Here is a 14,578-nt window from a genome sequence, read left to right as displayed (position 1 = left end):
TTCAAACTGCTCCCACCTTCCTCGCCTTTCGAAAGAGCCTGAAGACCTATCTATGTCGCCAGGCATGGGGCAACTAATGCATCCCCTTTTTCTGACCATTAAAGTTATGAGTGGGTATGATTGTGTTGTATCGATTGTTTTTAAGATAATGGGTTTTAGTTACAGTTTTTAACTATTAGATTTGTTCTGTAGAAGCAATTTTTCCCATAGGAATCAATGTAAAAGCAAATAAGGTGTGCAAACCCATTAGGAAAGAAATAAAAGCTCGGAATTTGGGTGCGAGGAGGAGGAGGAAGAAGAGGAGAAGAAGAGTCGCTCCCGAAGGAAGAAGGTGAGGGGAGGGGAATCAAAAAAATCCAAAACTTGTAAGGTTTTAAAAAGTGGGGGGGGGGACTCTGAGGTGGTGAGGAGGAGCATGTATGCTGCCCCGAGTCTTCGGAGAGGGGCGGCATACAAATCTAATAAATTATTATTATTATTATTATTATTATTATTATTATTATTATTATTATTATTATTATTATTATGTGCCTCCAATACACCCGGCGCGAGGCTGCCTCCCCTACACTGCCTCCCATACACTGGCTGCTGCTGCTGCTACCTGCTTCCCCTTCCTTCTCATGCTGAAGGGCTCCCCTCTCCTGTCGCTGGCTCGCTTTGTAGCTGGCGCCTTTCCTTTGCTGTGGTGACTCCTCGGCTGCCCAGAGCGAAGGGACCGTTTCTTTTCCCTGGGCGCTGGCAGAGGTTTATTCCCAGTGCCCAGAGAAAGGAAAATGCTTTGTTCGCTCTGGGCTGCCAAAGCCTCCTTAAGTGCCACCGAAAAGCCCAGAAAAGCCCAAGATGGCCAGGATTAAAGGGGGAATGGCAGGAAACTGGCCAGGCCTTTGTGCCACCCTGAAATTTCCTGGGAAATTTTTCCAGGTTCGGGTTCTTAAGCAGAAAATATTTCTTAAGAAGAGGCAAAAAAATCTTCAACACCCGGTTCTTATCTAGAAAAGTTCTTAAGTACAGCCGTTCTTAAGTAGAGGTGCCTCTGTATATATAAATAAAAATTAAATAATGACCCCCTCATTCTGCTTTAACTCTGAGCTCACGGTCAGCCGAGCCTCCATCCAGGCAACTTAGCTCCCAGTTCTGTGTCATGCAAATCCAGACTAATTGAAAACACCCGTGGTTAAATTAATTGTCGGTAAGGGAGTTGTGCAAATACCACGATATATATTACGGAGGCTGCAAAACCTGCACAGCCGCATAGAAACATAGAAACATAGAAGTCTGACGGCAGAAAAAGACCTCATGGCCCATCTAGTCTGCCCTTATACTATTTTCTGTATTTTATCTTCGGATGGATATATGTTTATCCCAGGCATCTTTAAATTCAGTTACTGTGGATTTATCTACCACGTCTGCTGGAAGTTTGTTCCAAGCATCTACTACTCTTTCAGTCAAATAATATTTTCTCATGTTGCTTTTGATCTTTCCCCCAACTAACTTCAGATTGTGTCCCCTTGTTCTTGTCTTCACTTTCCTATTAAAAAGACTTCCCTCTTGGACCTTATTTAACCCTTTAACGTATTTAAATGTTTCGATCATGTCCCCCCTTTTCCTTCTGTCCTCTAGACTATACAGATGGAGTTCATGAAGTCTTTCCTGATACGTTTTATGCTTAAGACCTTCCACCATTCTTGTAGCCCGTCTTTGGACCCGTTCAATTTTGTCAATATCTTTTTGTAGGTGAGGTCTCCAGAACTGGACACAGTATTCCAAATGTGGTCTCACCAGCGCTCTATTCAGTGGGATCACAATCTCCCTCTTCCTGCTTGTTATACCTCTAGCTATGCAGCCAAGCATCCTACTTGCTTTCCCTACCGCCTGACTGCACTGTTCACCCATTTTGAGACTGTCAGAAATCACTACCCCTAAATCCTTATCTTCTGATGTTTTTGCTAACACAGAACTGCCAATACAATACTCAGATTGAGGATTCCTTTTCCCCAAGTGCATTATTTTACATTTGGAAACATTAGATTGGGCAAACTAACAGAAGAATAAACGCACGCGTTGAGAGAACACAAAAATGCAGTCAAAGAAGAAGAAACTTCCTCCCTTTTCCAGCACATTATTTATTATTATTATTATTATTATTATTATTATTATTATTATTATTTTAAATATACTTTATTAATTTATACAAAAAGGAATAAAACGGGGGGAAAGGGAAATGGGGATACAGAAAAAAGAAGGTAGGAAGGGAGTGGGGTAAACAGTATTATTATATCACAGCTTATATATATTATTGCATATACATTTCAGATATTTGTCCATATGTAAATATTTCGTATTGAGAGTTCTTTTTTAAATATTTTATAGCTGTAGTATTTGGTAACCCAACAATAATGTGGGAAAATAAACGATAAAAAGGGAGAAAAAAGAGAGAGAAAAAAGGAGAGGGAGAGAAGAGAAAGAGAAGAGAGATAGGAAAGTAAGAAATATTACCTGCAACCAAGCAGGCGTTTAAGTTGTGACGACTTAGATGAATTATATTTGTTGTTTTTGTTAGTGAAAGTTTATCGTAAGTTGTGATATTAGTACATTTCTAGTAGTTATCAAATGGATTGAACTCAGATAGGGATTGAATTGTTTTTGGTCCGTTTTTTGGTTATACGTATCTTAATTTTAGTTTATGTTAAGCGATTTTGATTATTTTTTGGTTTGTCATCTTTAGGGTTGGATAGCCATCTGAACCATTTCTCCCAGGCCTTGTAGAACTCTGAATCATTTTTGTTTTGAATTTCCATTGTTAATTTTGTTAGTTCTGCGCATTCCATAATTTTACTAATGATAGTTAGATTTGTCGGGATGTCTTCTTTTTTCCAGTGCTGTGCATAAGTTAGTCTAGCGGCCGTTAGTATTTGAATAGTGAGGTATCTGTCTTCTTTACTTAATTTCTGTCTAAAAATGCCCAGAAGAAATAACTCTGGTTTAATTATGATCTTTGTCAATATGACTTGGTCCATTATTCTTTTAATTTGTGTCCAGAACTTTTGGGCGTATGTACAGGTCCACCACATATGATAATATGTTCCCTGGTTTTTTTTACATTTCCAACATAAAGAAGATACGCTTGGGTACATTTTAGAAAGCCTAGCTGGTGGAAGGTGCCATCTGTATATCATTTTGTAAAGATTTTCTTTGTAGGAGACAGCCAGCGTCATTTTATAGTTAATTGTGTATATTTTTTCCCATTCCGTAAGTGTTATTGTGTATCCAAAGTTTTGTGTCCATGCAATCATTGACCCTTTCACTTGTTCCTCTATGGCAGTGATTTTCAACCTTTTTTGAGCCGCGACACATTTTTTACATTTACAAAACCATGGGGCACATTGAGTGGGGGGGGGGCGCTAAAAAAAATTGGACAAAAAATTCTCTCTTCCTCCCTTTCGCTCTATTTCTCTCTCCCTCTTTCTCTCCCTCTTTTTTTCTCTCTCTCCATCCCTCTCTTTCTCTCTTCCTTCTTTCCTCTTTTTTGCTCTCTTTCTCTCTCTCCCTCCCTCCCTCTATGTCTTTCTCTCTCCCACCTTCCCTCCCTCTCTTTCTCTCTCTTGCTCTCTCTCTTGTTTTCTTGCTTTCTCTCTCTTGCTTTCTTTCTCTCTTGTTCTCTTTCTCTCTTGTTCTTTTCTCTCTCTCTCTTGCTTGCTTTCTCTCTTGTTTGCTTTCTCTTTCTTTCTCTCTCTCTCTCTTGTTTTCTTTCTCTGAGCTTCGCGGCACACCTGACCATGTCTCGCGGCACACTAGTGTGCCACGGCACACTGGTTGAAAAACACTGCTCTATGGTATCCTGTTTTAACAAATAGGTATATAGTTTAGAGATCATTTTTATATTGGGTCCAAATATTATTAAATCGATAGGGTTTGTATTTTGAAAGCCAAATGTACTTTTGTGTTGTTTATATTTTGTGTTTATTTGTATGTATGTAAACCAGTCTATGGGTATTCCATTATCTTGTAGTTGTTGTCTAGTGAGGATATTATCATTGGGATCTAATAATTTAGAGTAAGTTATTATTTTTGGTACTGAAAGGGGGGTCTGGTACGTGAAAGATTCATTGGGGGATAGCCATTTTGGAATTGCTAAGTAGTAGCTTTTTTTTATCTGTTGCCATGTCGATATTATTGTATTTCTAATATGATGATTTTTAAAGTGTTTTGGAATTTTATTTGGTGCCACCATTAAGAATGTATGCCATCCTGATTGTAAGTTAAATCCTTCTAGTGAAAGTAATCTTGTATTTTGTAATATTATCCAATCTTTAATTTTAGTTAAAATAGTGGCTTGGTAGTAAAGATAAAAGTTGGGGAGCCCAAAGCCTCCCCTTGATCTGTGATCTTGCAAGTTTTTTAGTTTTATTCTTGCCTTTTTTTTTTGTCCAGATGAATTTTCTAATCATTTTATGCAATTGTTCAAAAAACGATTTATTTAACTTTATTAATATTATTATTATTATTATTAATAATAATAATAATAATTTTATTAATTGGATTTGTATGCCGCCCCGCTCCGTGGACTCGGGGCGGCCTCACATCATATCAAAACAATATACGATATACATATCTCATTTACAAAAAGATATTGACAAAATTGAACGGGTCCAAAGACGGGCTACAAGAATGGTGGAAGGTCTTAAGCATAAAACGTATCAGGAAAGACTTCATGAACTCAATCTGTATAGTCTGGAGGACAGGAGGAAAAGGGGGGACATGATCGAAACATTTAAATAGGTTAAAGGGTTAAAAAAGGTTCAGGAGGGGAGTGTTTTTAATAGGAAAGTGAACACAAGAACAAGGGGGCATAATGTGAAGTTAGTTGGGGGAAAGATCAAAAGCAACGTGAGAAAAGATTTGACTGAAAGCGTAGTAGATGCTTGGAACAAATTCCAGCAGACGTGGTTAGTAAATCCACAGTCTGAATTTAAACATGCCTGGGATAAACATATATCCATCCTAAGATAAAATACAAGAAGTAGTATAAGGGCAGACTAGATGAACAAGAAAGAAAGAAGGGGAGAGAGAGAGAGAGAAAGAGAGAGAGAAAGAAAGAGAGGGAGAAAGAGAGGAAGGAAGAGAGAAACAGAAAGAAAGAAAGAAAGAAAGAATGAAAGAAAGGGAGAGAGAGAAAGAGAGAACAAAAGAGAAAGGAAGGAAGGAAGAGAGAAAGAAAATGGGACGGAGAGACAGAGAAAGAGAGAGAAAGGAAGGAAGAGAGAAACAGGGAGGGAGAGAAAGAGGGAGGGAGAGAGAAAGAGGGAGGGAGAGAGAGAGAAAGAGAGAGAAAGGGAGGGAGGGAGATATAAATTTTTTTGCTAAATTTTTTTGCTAAATTTTTTTAGCGCCCTGTCTTTCCAAAACAGGACACCTATACAAAAGAACAACTGTGGAAGCCATAGAAACACCCCCGCAACATGAATAAACGTGGCGACACGTCCCGCCTACCAGAAATTTGGAAGCCAGCCCTAGCCAAGAACCATATTGCAATCCATGTCAATCATCTAACTAAATGTGATTCCATCAACCAATCAAATCATTAAAACACAGCCACCCAATCTACTTGCAAGATTTGAACCAGAACTCCACCCCCCCCACCCCCCCCACACACTATTTATAAGGAATAAACAGGCAGTTGCAAACAAACCATACTCAAAGCAGCACGAAGCCAATAACTTCAGCCTGATGATGGTGAATGTAATTTCACCGAAATGTTGCCAAGACACTCAAAATATTACATGGGGGAAAACCCGAACTCACAACAATCTACACACACACACCACACACATACACACACACACTTTATATATAGGTGTGTGTATCTATCTATCTATTCTTCAGGCTGGTGCTTGTGTGTGTGTATGTGTAGGTTCTTAAGTAGGAAAGTTTGCAAGAAGAAGCAATTGTTCCCATAGAAATCAATGTAAAAACAAATAATGCATGTGATAGGAGAAACCACAGGGAGGGTGGAGGCCCTGTTTCCTCCCAGGAGATTCCTAGAGAGGCCCCACGGAGGCTTCTCCCCGCCTTTCCTGGCCCTGTTTCTTCCCAGGAGATTCCTAGAGAGGCCCCACGGAGGCTTCTCCCCGCCTTTCCCGGCCCTGTTTCTTCCCAGGAGATTCCTAGAGAGGCCCCACAGAGGCTTCTCCCCGCCTTTCCCGGCCCTGTTTCTTCCCAGGAGATTCCTAGAGAGGCCCCACAGAGGCTTCTCCCCGCCTTTTCTGGCCCTGTTTCCTCCCAGGAGATTCCTAGAGAGGCCCCACGGAGGCTTCTCCCCGCCTTTCCTGGCCCTGTTTCCTCCCAGGAGATTCCTAGAGAGGCCCCACGGAGGCTTCTCCCCGCCTTTCCCGGCCCTGTTTCTTCCCAGGAGATTCCTAGAGAGGCCCCACGGAGGCTTCTCCCTGCCTTTTCTGGCCTTTTTCCTCCCAGGAGATTCCTAGAGAGGCCCCACAGAGGCTTCTCCCTGCCTTTTCCGGCCCTGTTTCCTCCCAGGAGATTCCTAGAGAGGCCCCACGGAGGCTTCACCCCGCCTTTCCCGACCTTTTTCCTCCCAGGAGATTCTTAGAAAAGCCCCAAAGAAGGCTTCTCCCCACCTTTTCCGGCCCTGTTTCCTCCCAGGAGATTCCTAGAGAGGCCCCACAGAGGCTTCTCCCTGTCTGTCCTGGCCCTGTTCCCTCTCAGGAGATTCCTAGAGGCCCCACAGAGGCTTCTCCCCGCCTTTCTTGGCCCTGTTTCCTCCCAGGCGATTCCTAGAGAGGCCCCACGGAGGCTTCTCCCTGCCTTTTCTGGTTACAGTTTCGGAGGCTCGGGTTTGTAAGTGGAAAATGGTTCTTGAGAAGAGACAAAAAATCTTGAACACCTGGTTGTTATCTAGAAAAGTTTGTAGGTAGAGGAGTTCTTAGGTAGAGGTACCACTGTATATACATACATACATACATGCATATAAAAAATAAAGGGAAGACTCAAAGAACCCATCCTAGATCTGAATGAATGAAATATTCTCACTGAATACTTAGTTCTGTACAAAGTTGAATGTGCACAACAGCAGGTGAAATTGACTGTCAATCAGGGTTGCTTCCTAGGTCTACAGTTTGATTTCACAGAAGTTTGATTTACCTGGAGTTATACTCTGTTGTTTAAATGTTCTCTTTATTTTTATTTTGTCTTCAATGGGAATTTTAACACTCTGACGATATTAGTAGAGGACTAACAAAAGCTTAATTAATTTTAGTAGTTTTTAATAAATTTTAAAACTTCTGGATATTGCAATCTTCATTTATAAACAGGCTTGCAACTGGTATGTGTCTCTCTTCTTCTCTAATTCTAGAACTAATGCCCCTGTAGTCAGGGGTTACCTTTAAAGACCAACACGACCCCATTTGCATATTTCTCCAGCTGAAACGCTAGGCCCAGTTCTCCTAAGGTTTGCTATTTACACAATAGTGCAGGTGGAAACAGCCACAGTTATGGGAATTCTAATTAGCCAATTACCTCCCAAGTTTCAGCCACCACCACAAGTCTAATCAAGTAAATTGAGCTGAACATGTTGTGTGAATGAAGTTTCCAGCCCTCTTTGAGGCTGCACACTCACCGGGCTGTGTTTGCACAATAAATAACCTAATTATGCGGTACAGGCAAGTCCTCATCTTACAACCACTCATTTAGTGACCAGTCCAAGTTACAATGGGGGGGAGGGGTTATTTATTTATTTATCTATTTATCTATTTATCTATCTATCTATTTATCTATTTATCTATTTATCTATTTATTTATCTATCTATTTATTTATTTATCTATTTATCTATTTATCTATCTGTTTATTTACTTATTTTTTATTTATTTATTTATTGGATTTGTATGCCGCCCCTCTCCGCAGACTCGGGGCGGCTAACAACAGTAATAAAACAGCATATAACAATAATCCAATACTAAAAAACAGTTAAAAACCCATTAATATAAAAACCAAACATACATACAGACATACCATGCATAGAATTGTAAAGGCCTAGGGGAAAAGAGGATCTTAATTCCCCCATGCCTGGCGGCAGAGGTGGGTTTTAAGCAGCTTACGAAAGGCAAGGAGGGTGGGGGCAATTCTAATCTCTGGGGGGAGTTGGTTGCAGAAGATAGGGGCCGCCACAGAGAAGGCTTTATGATAGTTTTTCACACTTTACAACCAGTTGCAACATCCCAATGGTGAGGTGATTGACACTCATGTGCTTGGAAACTTGACTCACATTTACATCAAGTTGAAGCGTCTCAGGGGGTCACATCATGATCCCCTTTTGCAACTTCCGGACAAGCAAAACCAACAGGATTCGCTTAACAATTGTGTTACAACAATGTTAACAACTGCAGGGATTTGCTTTAACAATAGCAGCAAGAAATGCCATAAAAGAAGGCAAAACTCACTTAAGCAAAATAGCAACATCAATTTTGGTCTCAGTTGTGGTCACTGAGCCAGGATGGCACAGTGGTTAGAGTGTGCAGCATTGCAGGCTATTTCAGCTAACTGCTAGCTGTAGTTCAGCGGTTCAAATCCCACTACCGGCTAGAGGTTGACTCAGCCTTCCCTCCTTCCAAGGTGGGTAAAAATGAGGACACAGGTTGTTGGGGGCAATATGCTGATTCTGTAAACCGCTTACAGAGGGCTGTAAAAGCACTATGAAGCGGTATATAAGTCTAAATACTATTGCTATATGCTAACAACTATCTATACTTCAGTTTTAGGGTTCACAAGGACCCCTGCACCAAGCGGACCAAGTTCACCCAACCTTCTCAAACTTTCTTTCTTTCTTTCTTTCTTTCTTTCTTTCTTTCTTTCTTTCTTTCTTTCTTTCTTTCTTTCTTTCTTTACTTACTTACTTACTTACTTACTTACTTACTTACTTACTTACTTACTTACTTACTTACTTACTTACTTATTTATTGGATTTGTATGCCGCCCCTCTCTGGAGACTCGGGGCAGCTAACAGCAATAATAAAACAGCATATAATAATAATCTTGTTGTTTTGTCGTTCCCCCAAAGGCGCATCCCACAAATGCAAACCACAATTAACCTAGTTAACTATTGTTACTTATTTTATTCTGAACTGGGTTCTGTCAATGCATCTATATGGAGTGCTGGCTATATAGAGCGTTGGTGAGACCACATTTGGAATTTATTTATTTATTAGATTTGCATGCCGCCCCTCTCCGGAGACTTGGAGTGGCTAACAACAATAAAAAAGACAATGTAAACAAATCTAATATTAAAAATAATCTAAAAAACCCCAATTTAAAGAACCAATCATACATACAAGCATACAAGCATGCCGTCAGTCTTCTATGTTTCTATCTGTTAGGGCTTCCCCCTGACCAGGGTGGGTGGGTGGGTTGGTTTATTTATTTATTTATTAGATTTGTATGCCGCCCTTCTCCGAAGACTTGCGGCAGCTCACAGCATATATAACAATACAGTACAACAATAGATCTAATGAAATTTAAAATTACAATCTAAAAATCCAATATTTAAAAACAATCATACCCCTTCAATCATACAACATATATTTATTTATTTGTTTGTTTATTGGATTTGTATGCCGCCCCTCTCCGTGGACTCGGGGCGGCTAACAACAGTGGTAAAAACAACATGCAGCAATCCAATACTAAAACAGCTAAAAACCCTTATTATAAAAACCAATCATACATACAAACATACCATGCATACATTGCAGCAGCCTTGGGGGAAAGAATATCTCAGTTCCCCCATGCCTGACGGCAGAGGTGGGTTTTAAGGAGCTTACGAAAGGCAAGGAGGGTGGGGGCTATTCTAATCTCTGGGGGGAGTTGGCTCCAGAGGGCTCTTCCCCTGGGTCCTGCCAAATGACATTGTTTAGTTGACGGGACCCGGAGAAGGGCCACTCTGTGGGACCTAACTGGTCGCTGGGATATCTCATTTTGTTGGCGAGGTGGCTGAAACCTAACTGCCCCAAGCCTGGCGACTTAGATGAGTCTTAAGACTCTTATGAAAGGCGAGGAGGATGGGGGCAGTATGGATCTCCGGGAGGAGCTGGTTCCAGAGGGCTGGGGCCCCCACAGAGAAGGCTCTTCTTGTAGGTCCCGCCAAACGACTTTGTCTAGTTGACAGGACCTGGAGAAGGCCGACTCTGTGGGACCTAACTGGTCTCTGGGACTCATACAGCAGATTGGGGTCCTGCAAGTAATCTGGCCCGATGCCATGTATGTTGACATGTAGCTTGACGTGTCGTGTGAATAAGTGCAACTACTGCCTTTGTTGCATTCAATCCAAGGTCAGGGTCCTATCACCTGTGCAGACCCAGGGGAAGAGCCTTCTCTGTGGCGCCCCCGACCCTCTGGAACCAGCTCCCCCTAGAGATTAGAATTGCCCCCACCCTCCTTGCCTTTTGTAAACTCCTTAAAACCCACCTTTGTCGTCAGGCATGGGGGAACTGAGATATTCCTTCCCCCTCTCAGGCCTATACAATTTATGCATGGTATGTTTGTATGTATGTTTGGTTTTAATAAGGGTTTTTAGTCATTTTTAATATTAGATTTGTTTCATGTTGTTTTATTGTTGTTGTTAGCCGCCCCAAGTCTGCGGAGAGGGGCAGCATACAAATCAAATCAAATCATAGATAGATAGATAGATAGATAGATAGATAGATAGATAGATAGATAGATAGATAGATAGATAGATAGATAGATAGATAGATCTGAACCCGGTACCCACAAAAACAGAAGCGGGCTCTTTGGTCAAACAGGATAGGGTCCTTTTTTTCCTTTAAAACCTTTTCCTTTAAAAAATAATATGGTTTTAACAAATGGCAGCCTCTCCCCACCGGGGCAGTGACCTTTTGGGTTCAAAAAGGTTATACAAATAAACCGGTACCCAGAAGGACTTGTAATTAATCATAAAGGATTAATTACTCAACCGAGCAGGAAAAGCTGAACTTTAGCAAGGAGAGGCAAGAAAAATGCTGGCTCCTATTTTTGCCGAATTCTAGAATCCAGCCAGGTTTTCCCCCATACTTACCTGGAAATCCACTTCCGGGAGAGAAATTCATTTTGACTTGCAAATGCAGGACTTATATTTACATCGAATTATGACCATGAGAGCCCAACGTACTGTGGCTAAGCGAGACATCTGTCCCGTGAGTTTTGTCCCATTCTATGACCTTTCTAGCCACCGTTGTTAAGCGAATCACTTTACCCGGTTGTAAAGTGAAGCTGGTTTACCCCACCCTACCCACCCGACTTCTGCTTGTCCGAAGGTTGCAAAAAGTGGGACACCGGGACATCACAACCGTCATAAAATGAGTCAGTTGCCAAGCGTCTGAATTTGTGGGGATGCTACAACAGTCTTAAGTGGGAAATTCAGTTCTAAGTCACTTTTTAATAATAATAATAATAATAATAATAATAATAATAATAATAATAATAATAATATATTATTATTATTATTATTATTATTCTTAGTAGTATTAGTATTATTAGTATTATTATTATTTTATTTATTAGATTTGTATGCCGCCCCTCTCCGGGGACTCAGAGCGGCTCACAACAAGCAATACATAGTACAGTATACAAATCCAATACTATATTAAAAACAATTTTTTAAAACCCTTATAAAAAACAATCCTACAACTCAAACAAACCATACATAAACTGGAACAGCTAAGGATATATCAACTTCCCCATTGCTGGTGTAACTTTGAACTGTGACTAAACAATTGGTTGTACATTCAGGACAACCTGTAGTGCAGGAATCTCCAACCTTGGCAATTTGAAGACTTGTGGACTTCAGTTCCCAGAATATCTCAAGCCAACATTGGCAACTTGAAGATTCATGGACTTCAACTCCCAGAATTCTCAAGCCAACCTTAGCAACTTGAAGACTTGTGGACTTCAACTCCCTAAATTCTTCAAGCCAACATTGGCAACTTGAAGGCTTGTGGACTTCAACTGCCAGAATTCTCAAGCCAACATTGGCAACTTGAAGACTTGTGGACTTCAACTCCCTAAATTCTCAAGCCAACCTTGGCAACTTGAAGACTCATGGGCTTCAATTCCCAGATTTCCTCAAGCCAACTTTGGCAATTTGAAGACATGGACTTCAACTCCCACAATTCCTCAAGCCAACATTGGCAACTTGAAGACTCATGGACTTCAACTCCCAGAATTCTTCAAGCCAACTTTGGCAACTTGAAGACTCATGGACTTCAACTCCCATAATTCTCAAGCCAACCTTGGCAACTTGAAGACTTGTGGACTTCAACTCCCTAAATTCTCAAGCCAACCTTGGCAACTTGAAGACTCATGGGCTTCAATTCCCAGATTTCCTCAAGCCAACTTTGGCAATTTGAAGACATGGACTTCAACTCCCACAATTCCTCAAGCCAACATTGGCAACTTGAAGACTCATGGACTTCAACTCCCTAAATTCTCAAGCCAACCTTGGCAACTTGAAGACTCATGGACTTCAATTCCCAGATTTCCTCAAGCCAACTTTGGCAATTTGAAGACATGGACTTCAACTCCCACAATTCCTCAAGCCAACATTGGCAACTTGAAGACTCATGGACTTCAACTCCCAGAATTCTTCAAGCCAACTTTGGCAACTTGAAGACTCATGGACTTCAACTCCCATAATTCTCAAGCCAACCTTGGCAACTTGAAGACTTGTGGACTTCAACTCCCTAAATTCTCAAGCCAACCTTGGCAACTTGAAGACTCATGGGCTTCAATTCCCAGATTTCCTCAAGCCAACTTTGGCAATTTGAAGACATGGACTTCAACTCCCACAATTCCTCAAGCCAACATTGGCAACTTGAAGACTCATGGACTTCAACTCCCTAAATTCTCAAGCCAACCTTGGCAACTTGAAGACTCATGGACTTCAATTCCCAGATTTCCTCAAGCCAACTTTGGCAATTTGAAGACATGGACTTCAACTCCCACAATTCCTCAAGCCAACATTGGCAACTTGAAGACTCATGGACTTCAACTCCCTAAATTCTCAAGCCAACCTTGGCAACTTGAAGACTCATGGACTTCAATTCCCAGATTTCCTCAAGCCAACTTTGGCAATTTGAAGACATGGACTTCAATTCCCAGATTTCCTCAAGCCAACTTTGGCAATTTGAAGACATGGACTTCAACTCCCAGAATTCTTCAAGCCAACCTTGGCAACTTGAAGACTCATGGACTTCAACTCCCAGAATTCTCAAGCCAACTTTGGCAACTTGAAGACTCATGGACTTCAACACTCAGAATTCCTCAACCAGCTTTGCTCCAAGGTTGGGGACCCTTGTTGTAGTGTATTTTAACACTTGTTTGAGAAGGAAGGGGAAGCTGGCTACTTTGAGTAAGCAAGCAGAGACATGGTAGAGGGGGCAACCCAACACTTTCATTCCCCCCTCCCCAAGCCTGACCTCCACCTTACATAACTACACCCCATTTTCAGCCCCCCTCCCCAAAGTCCTCAAGATATGACCCCTCCAGCAGCTCCCTCCAAGCCAGTGTTTCCCAACCTTGGCAACTTGAAAATATCTGGACTTCAACTCCCAGAATTCCCCAGCCAACATTCGGGAGTTGAAGTCCAAATATCTTCAATTTGGCAAGGTTGGGAAACACTGCTCCAAGCAACTCACGCACACACACACACACCCTTCCACCCCAACAAAGAGGATACTTACAGGTTGTGGCCGTCCTTGAGAATACATCCTGGGGGGAGGATACCGCCCCCTCCTCAAAGATATTGGGGTGTGGGTTTAAAATTTCAGCAAGGTTTTGCCATGCCCTTCTTTATTGAAAAATTTCTGGATTAAAAAAAAATGAAAAGCAGAAAGAGGGAGAAAGAAAGAAAAAGAAAGAAGAAGAGGAGGAGGAGGGGAAAAAAAGCATTTGCACACGCGGTTCAAAGGAGAAGCGTGTTAAATACTAGCGGAAGGGGGGGGCTCGCTCGCTCCCCCTCCCTCCCCAACGCCCATGGCTTAAAGGGCACTTAGCAAGGCAGGCAGAGTATTTTTTGCGCTCCCTTGGAAAAAAGAAGGGGTGAATGTGTTGGGAGTCTGCAAGGAAAGCGGGGTAGGGGGCGGGGGGGGGCGTGCGGGTGGAAGCGCCGGAGGTCGGTGCCAAAAATCTAGACGCCGTCCTGTGCGGGCAGCGCTGCCGATTGACAACCCGACGGGAGGTTGCTCGGGGGCGGGGAGGGGGGGGAGAGCAGGAATCTCGCGCACGGAAGGTTTAAGGTGGATCTCGGCCGCCCCCCCCCCCCTCCACCTCCATCCTCTTGCGGGAGCGATCGGTCTCGGAACGGCTCCGCGGAATCCTCTGAAACAGTATAATGAACGGGAATGAGAATAGAATGGAATAGAATATAGAATAAGGGAGAAGAGGAGAGGAGAGGGAGAGGGGTAGCATTGAATATAGAATAAGGGAGAAGAGAAGAGAAGAAGATGGATAGGGATAGAATAGAATATAGAATAAGAGAAGAGAGAGGGAGAGGGATAGAATAGAATATAGAATAAGGGA

The 14,578-nt window shown here is 42.0% G+C and overlaps 1 protein-coding gene across 1 annotated transcript in view; it reads right to left on the bottom strand.

Annotated features, from left to right (window-relative positions):
- Positions 1 to 14,246, bottom strand: part of LOC139158455 (transducin-like enhancer protein 2) — a 78,581-nt gene extending 64,335 nt beyond the window's left edge. The window contains exon 1 of the mRNA XM_070735798.1: positions 13,741 to 14,246. Within this exon, the coding sequence (XP_070591899.1) occupies positions 13,741 to 13,767 (27 nt within the window). The 5' untranslated portion in view covers positions 13,768 to 14,246. The remainder of the gene's footprint in view (positions 1 to 13,740) is intronic.
- Positions 14,247 to 14,578: the final 332 nt, after the last annotated feature.

This window comes from Erythrolamprus reginae, chromosome 1 (assembly GCF_031021105.1).
Source record: "Erythrolamprus reginae isolate rEryReg1 chromosome 1, rEryReg1.hap1, whole genome shotgun sequence".
NCBI lineage: Eukaryota > Metazoa > Chordata > Lepidosauria > Squamata > Dipsadidae > Erythrolamprus > Erythrolamprus reginae.
The sequence above is the reverse complement of the archived record's forward strand: the minus strand, read 5'-3'. Positions and strand labels throughout refer to the sequence as shown.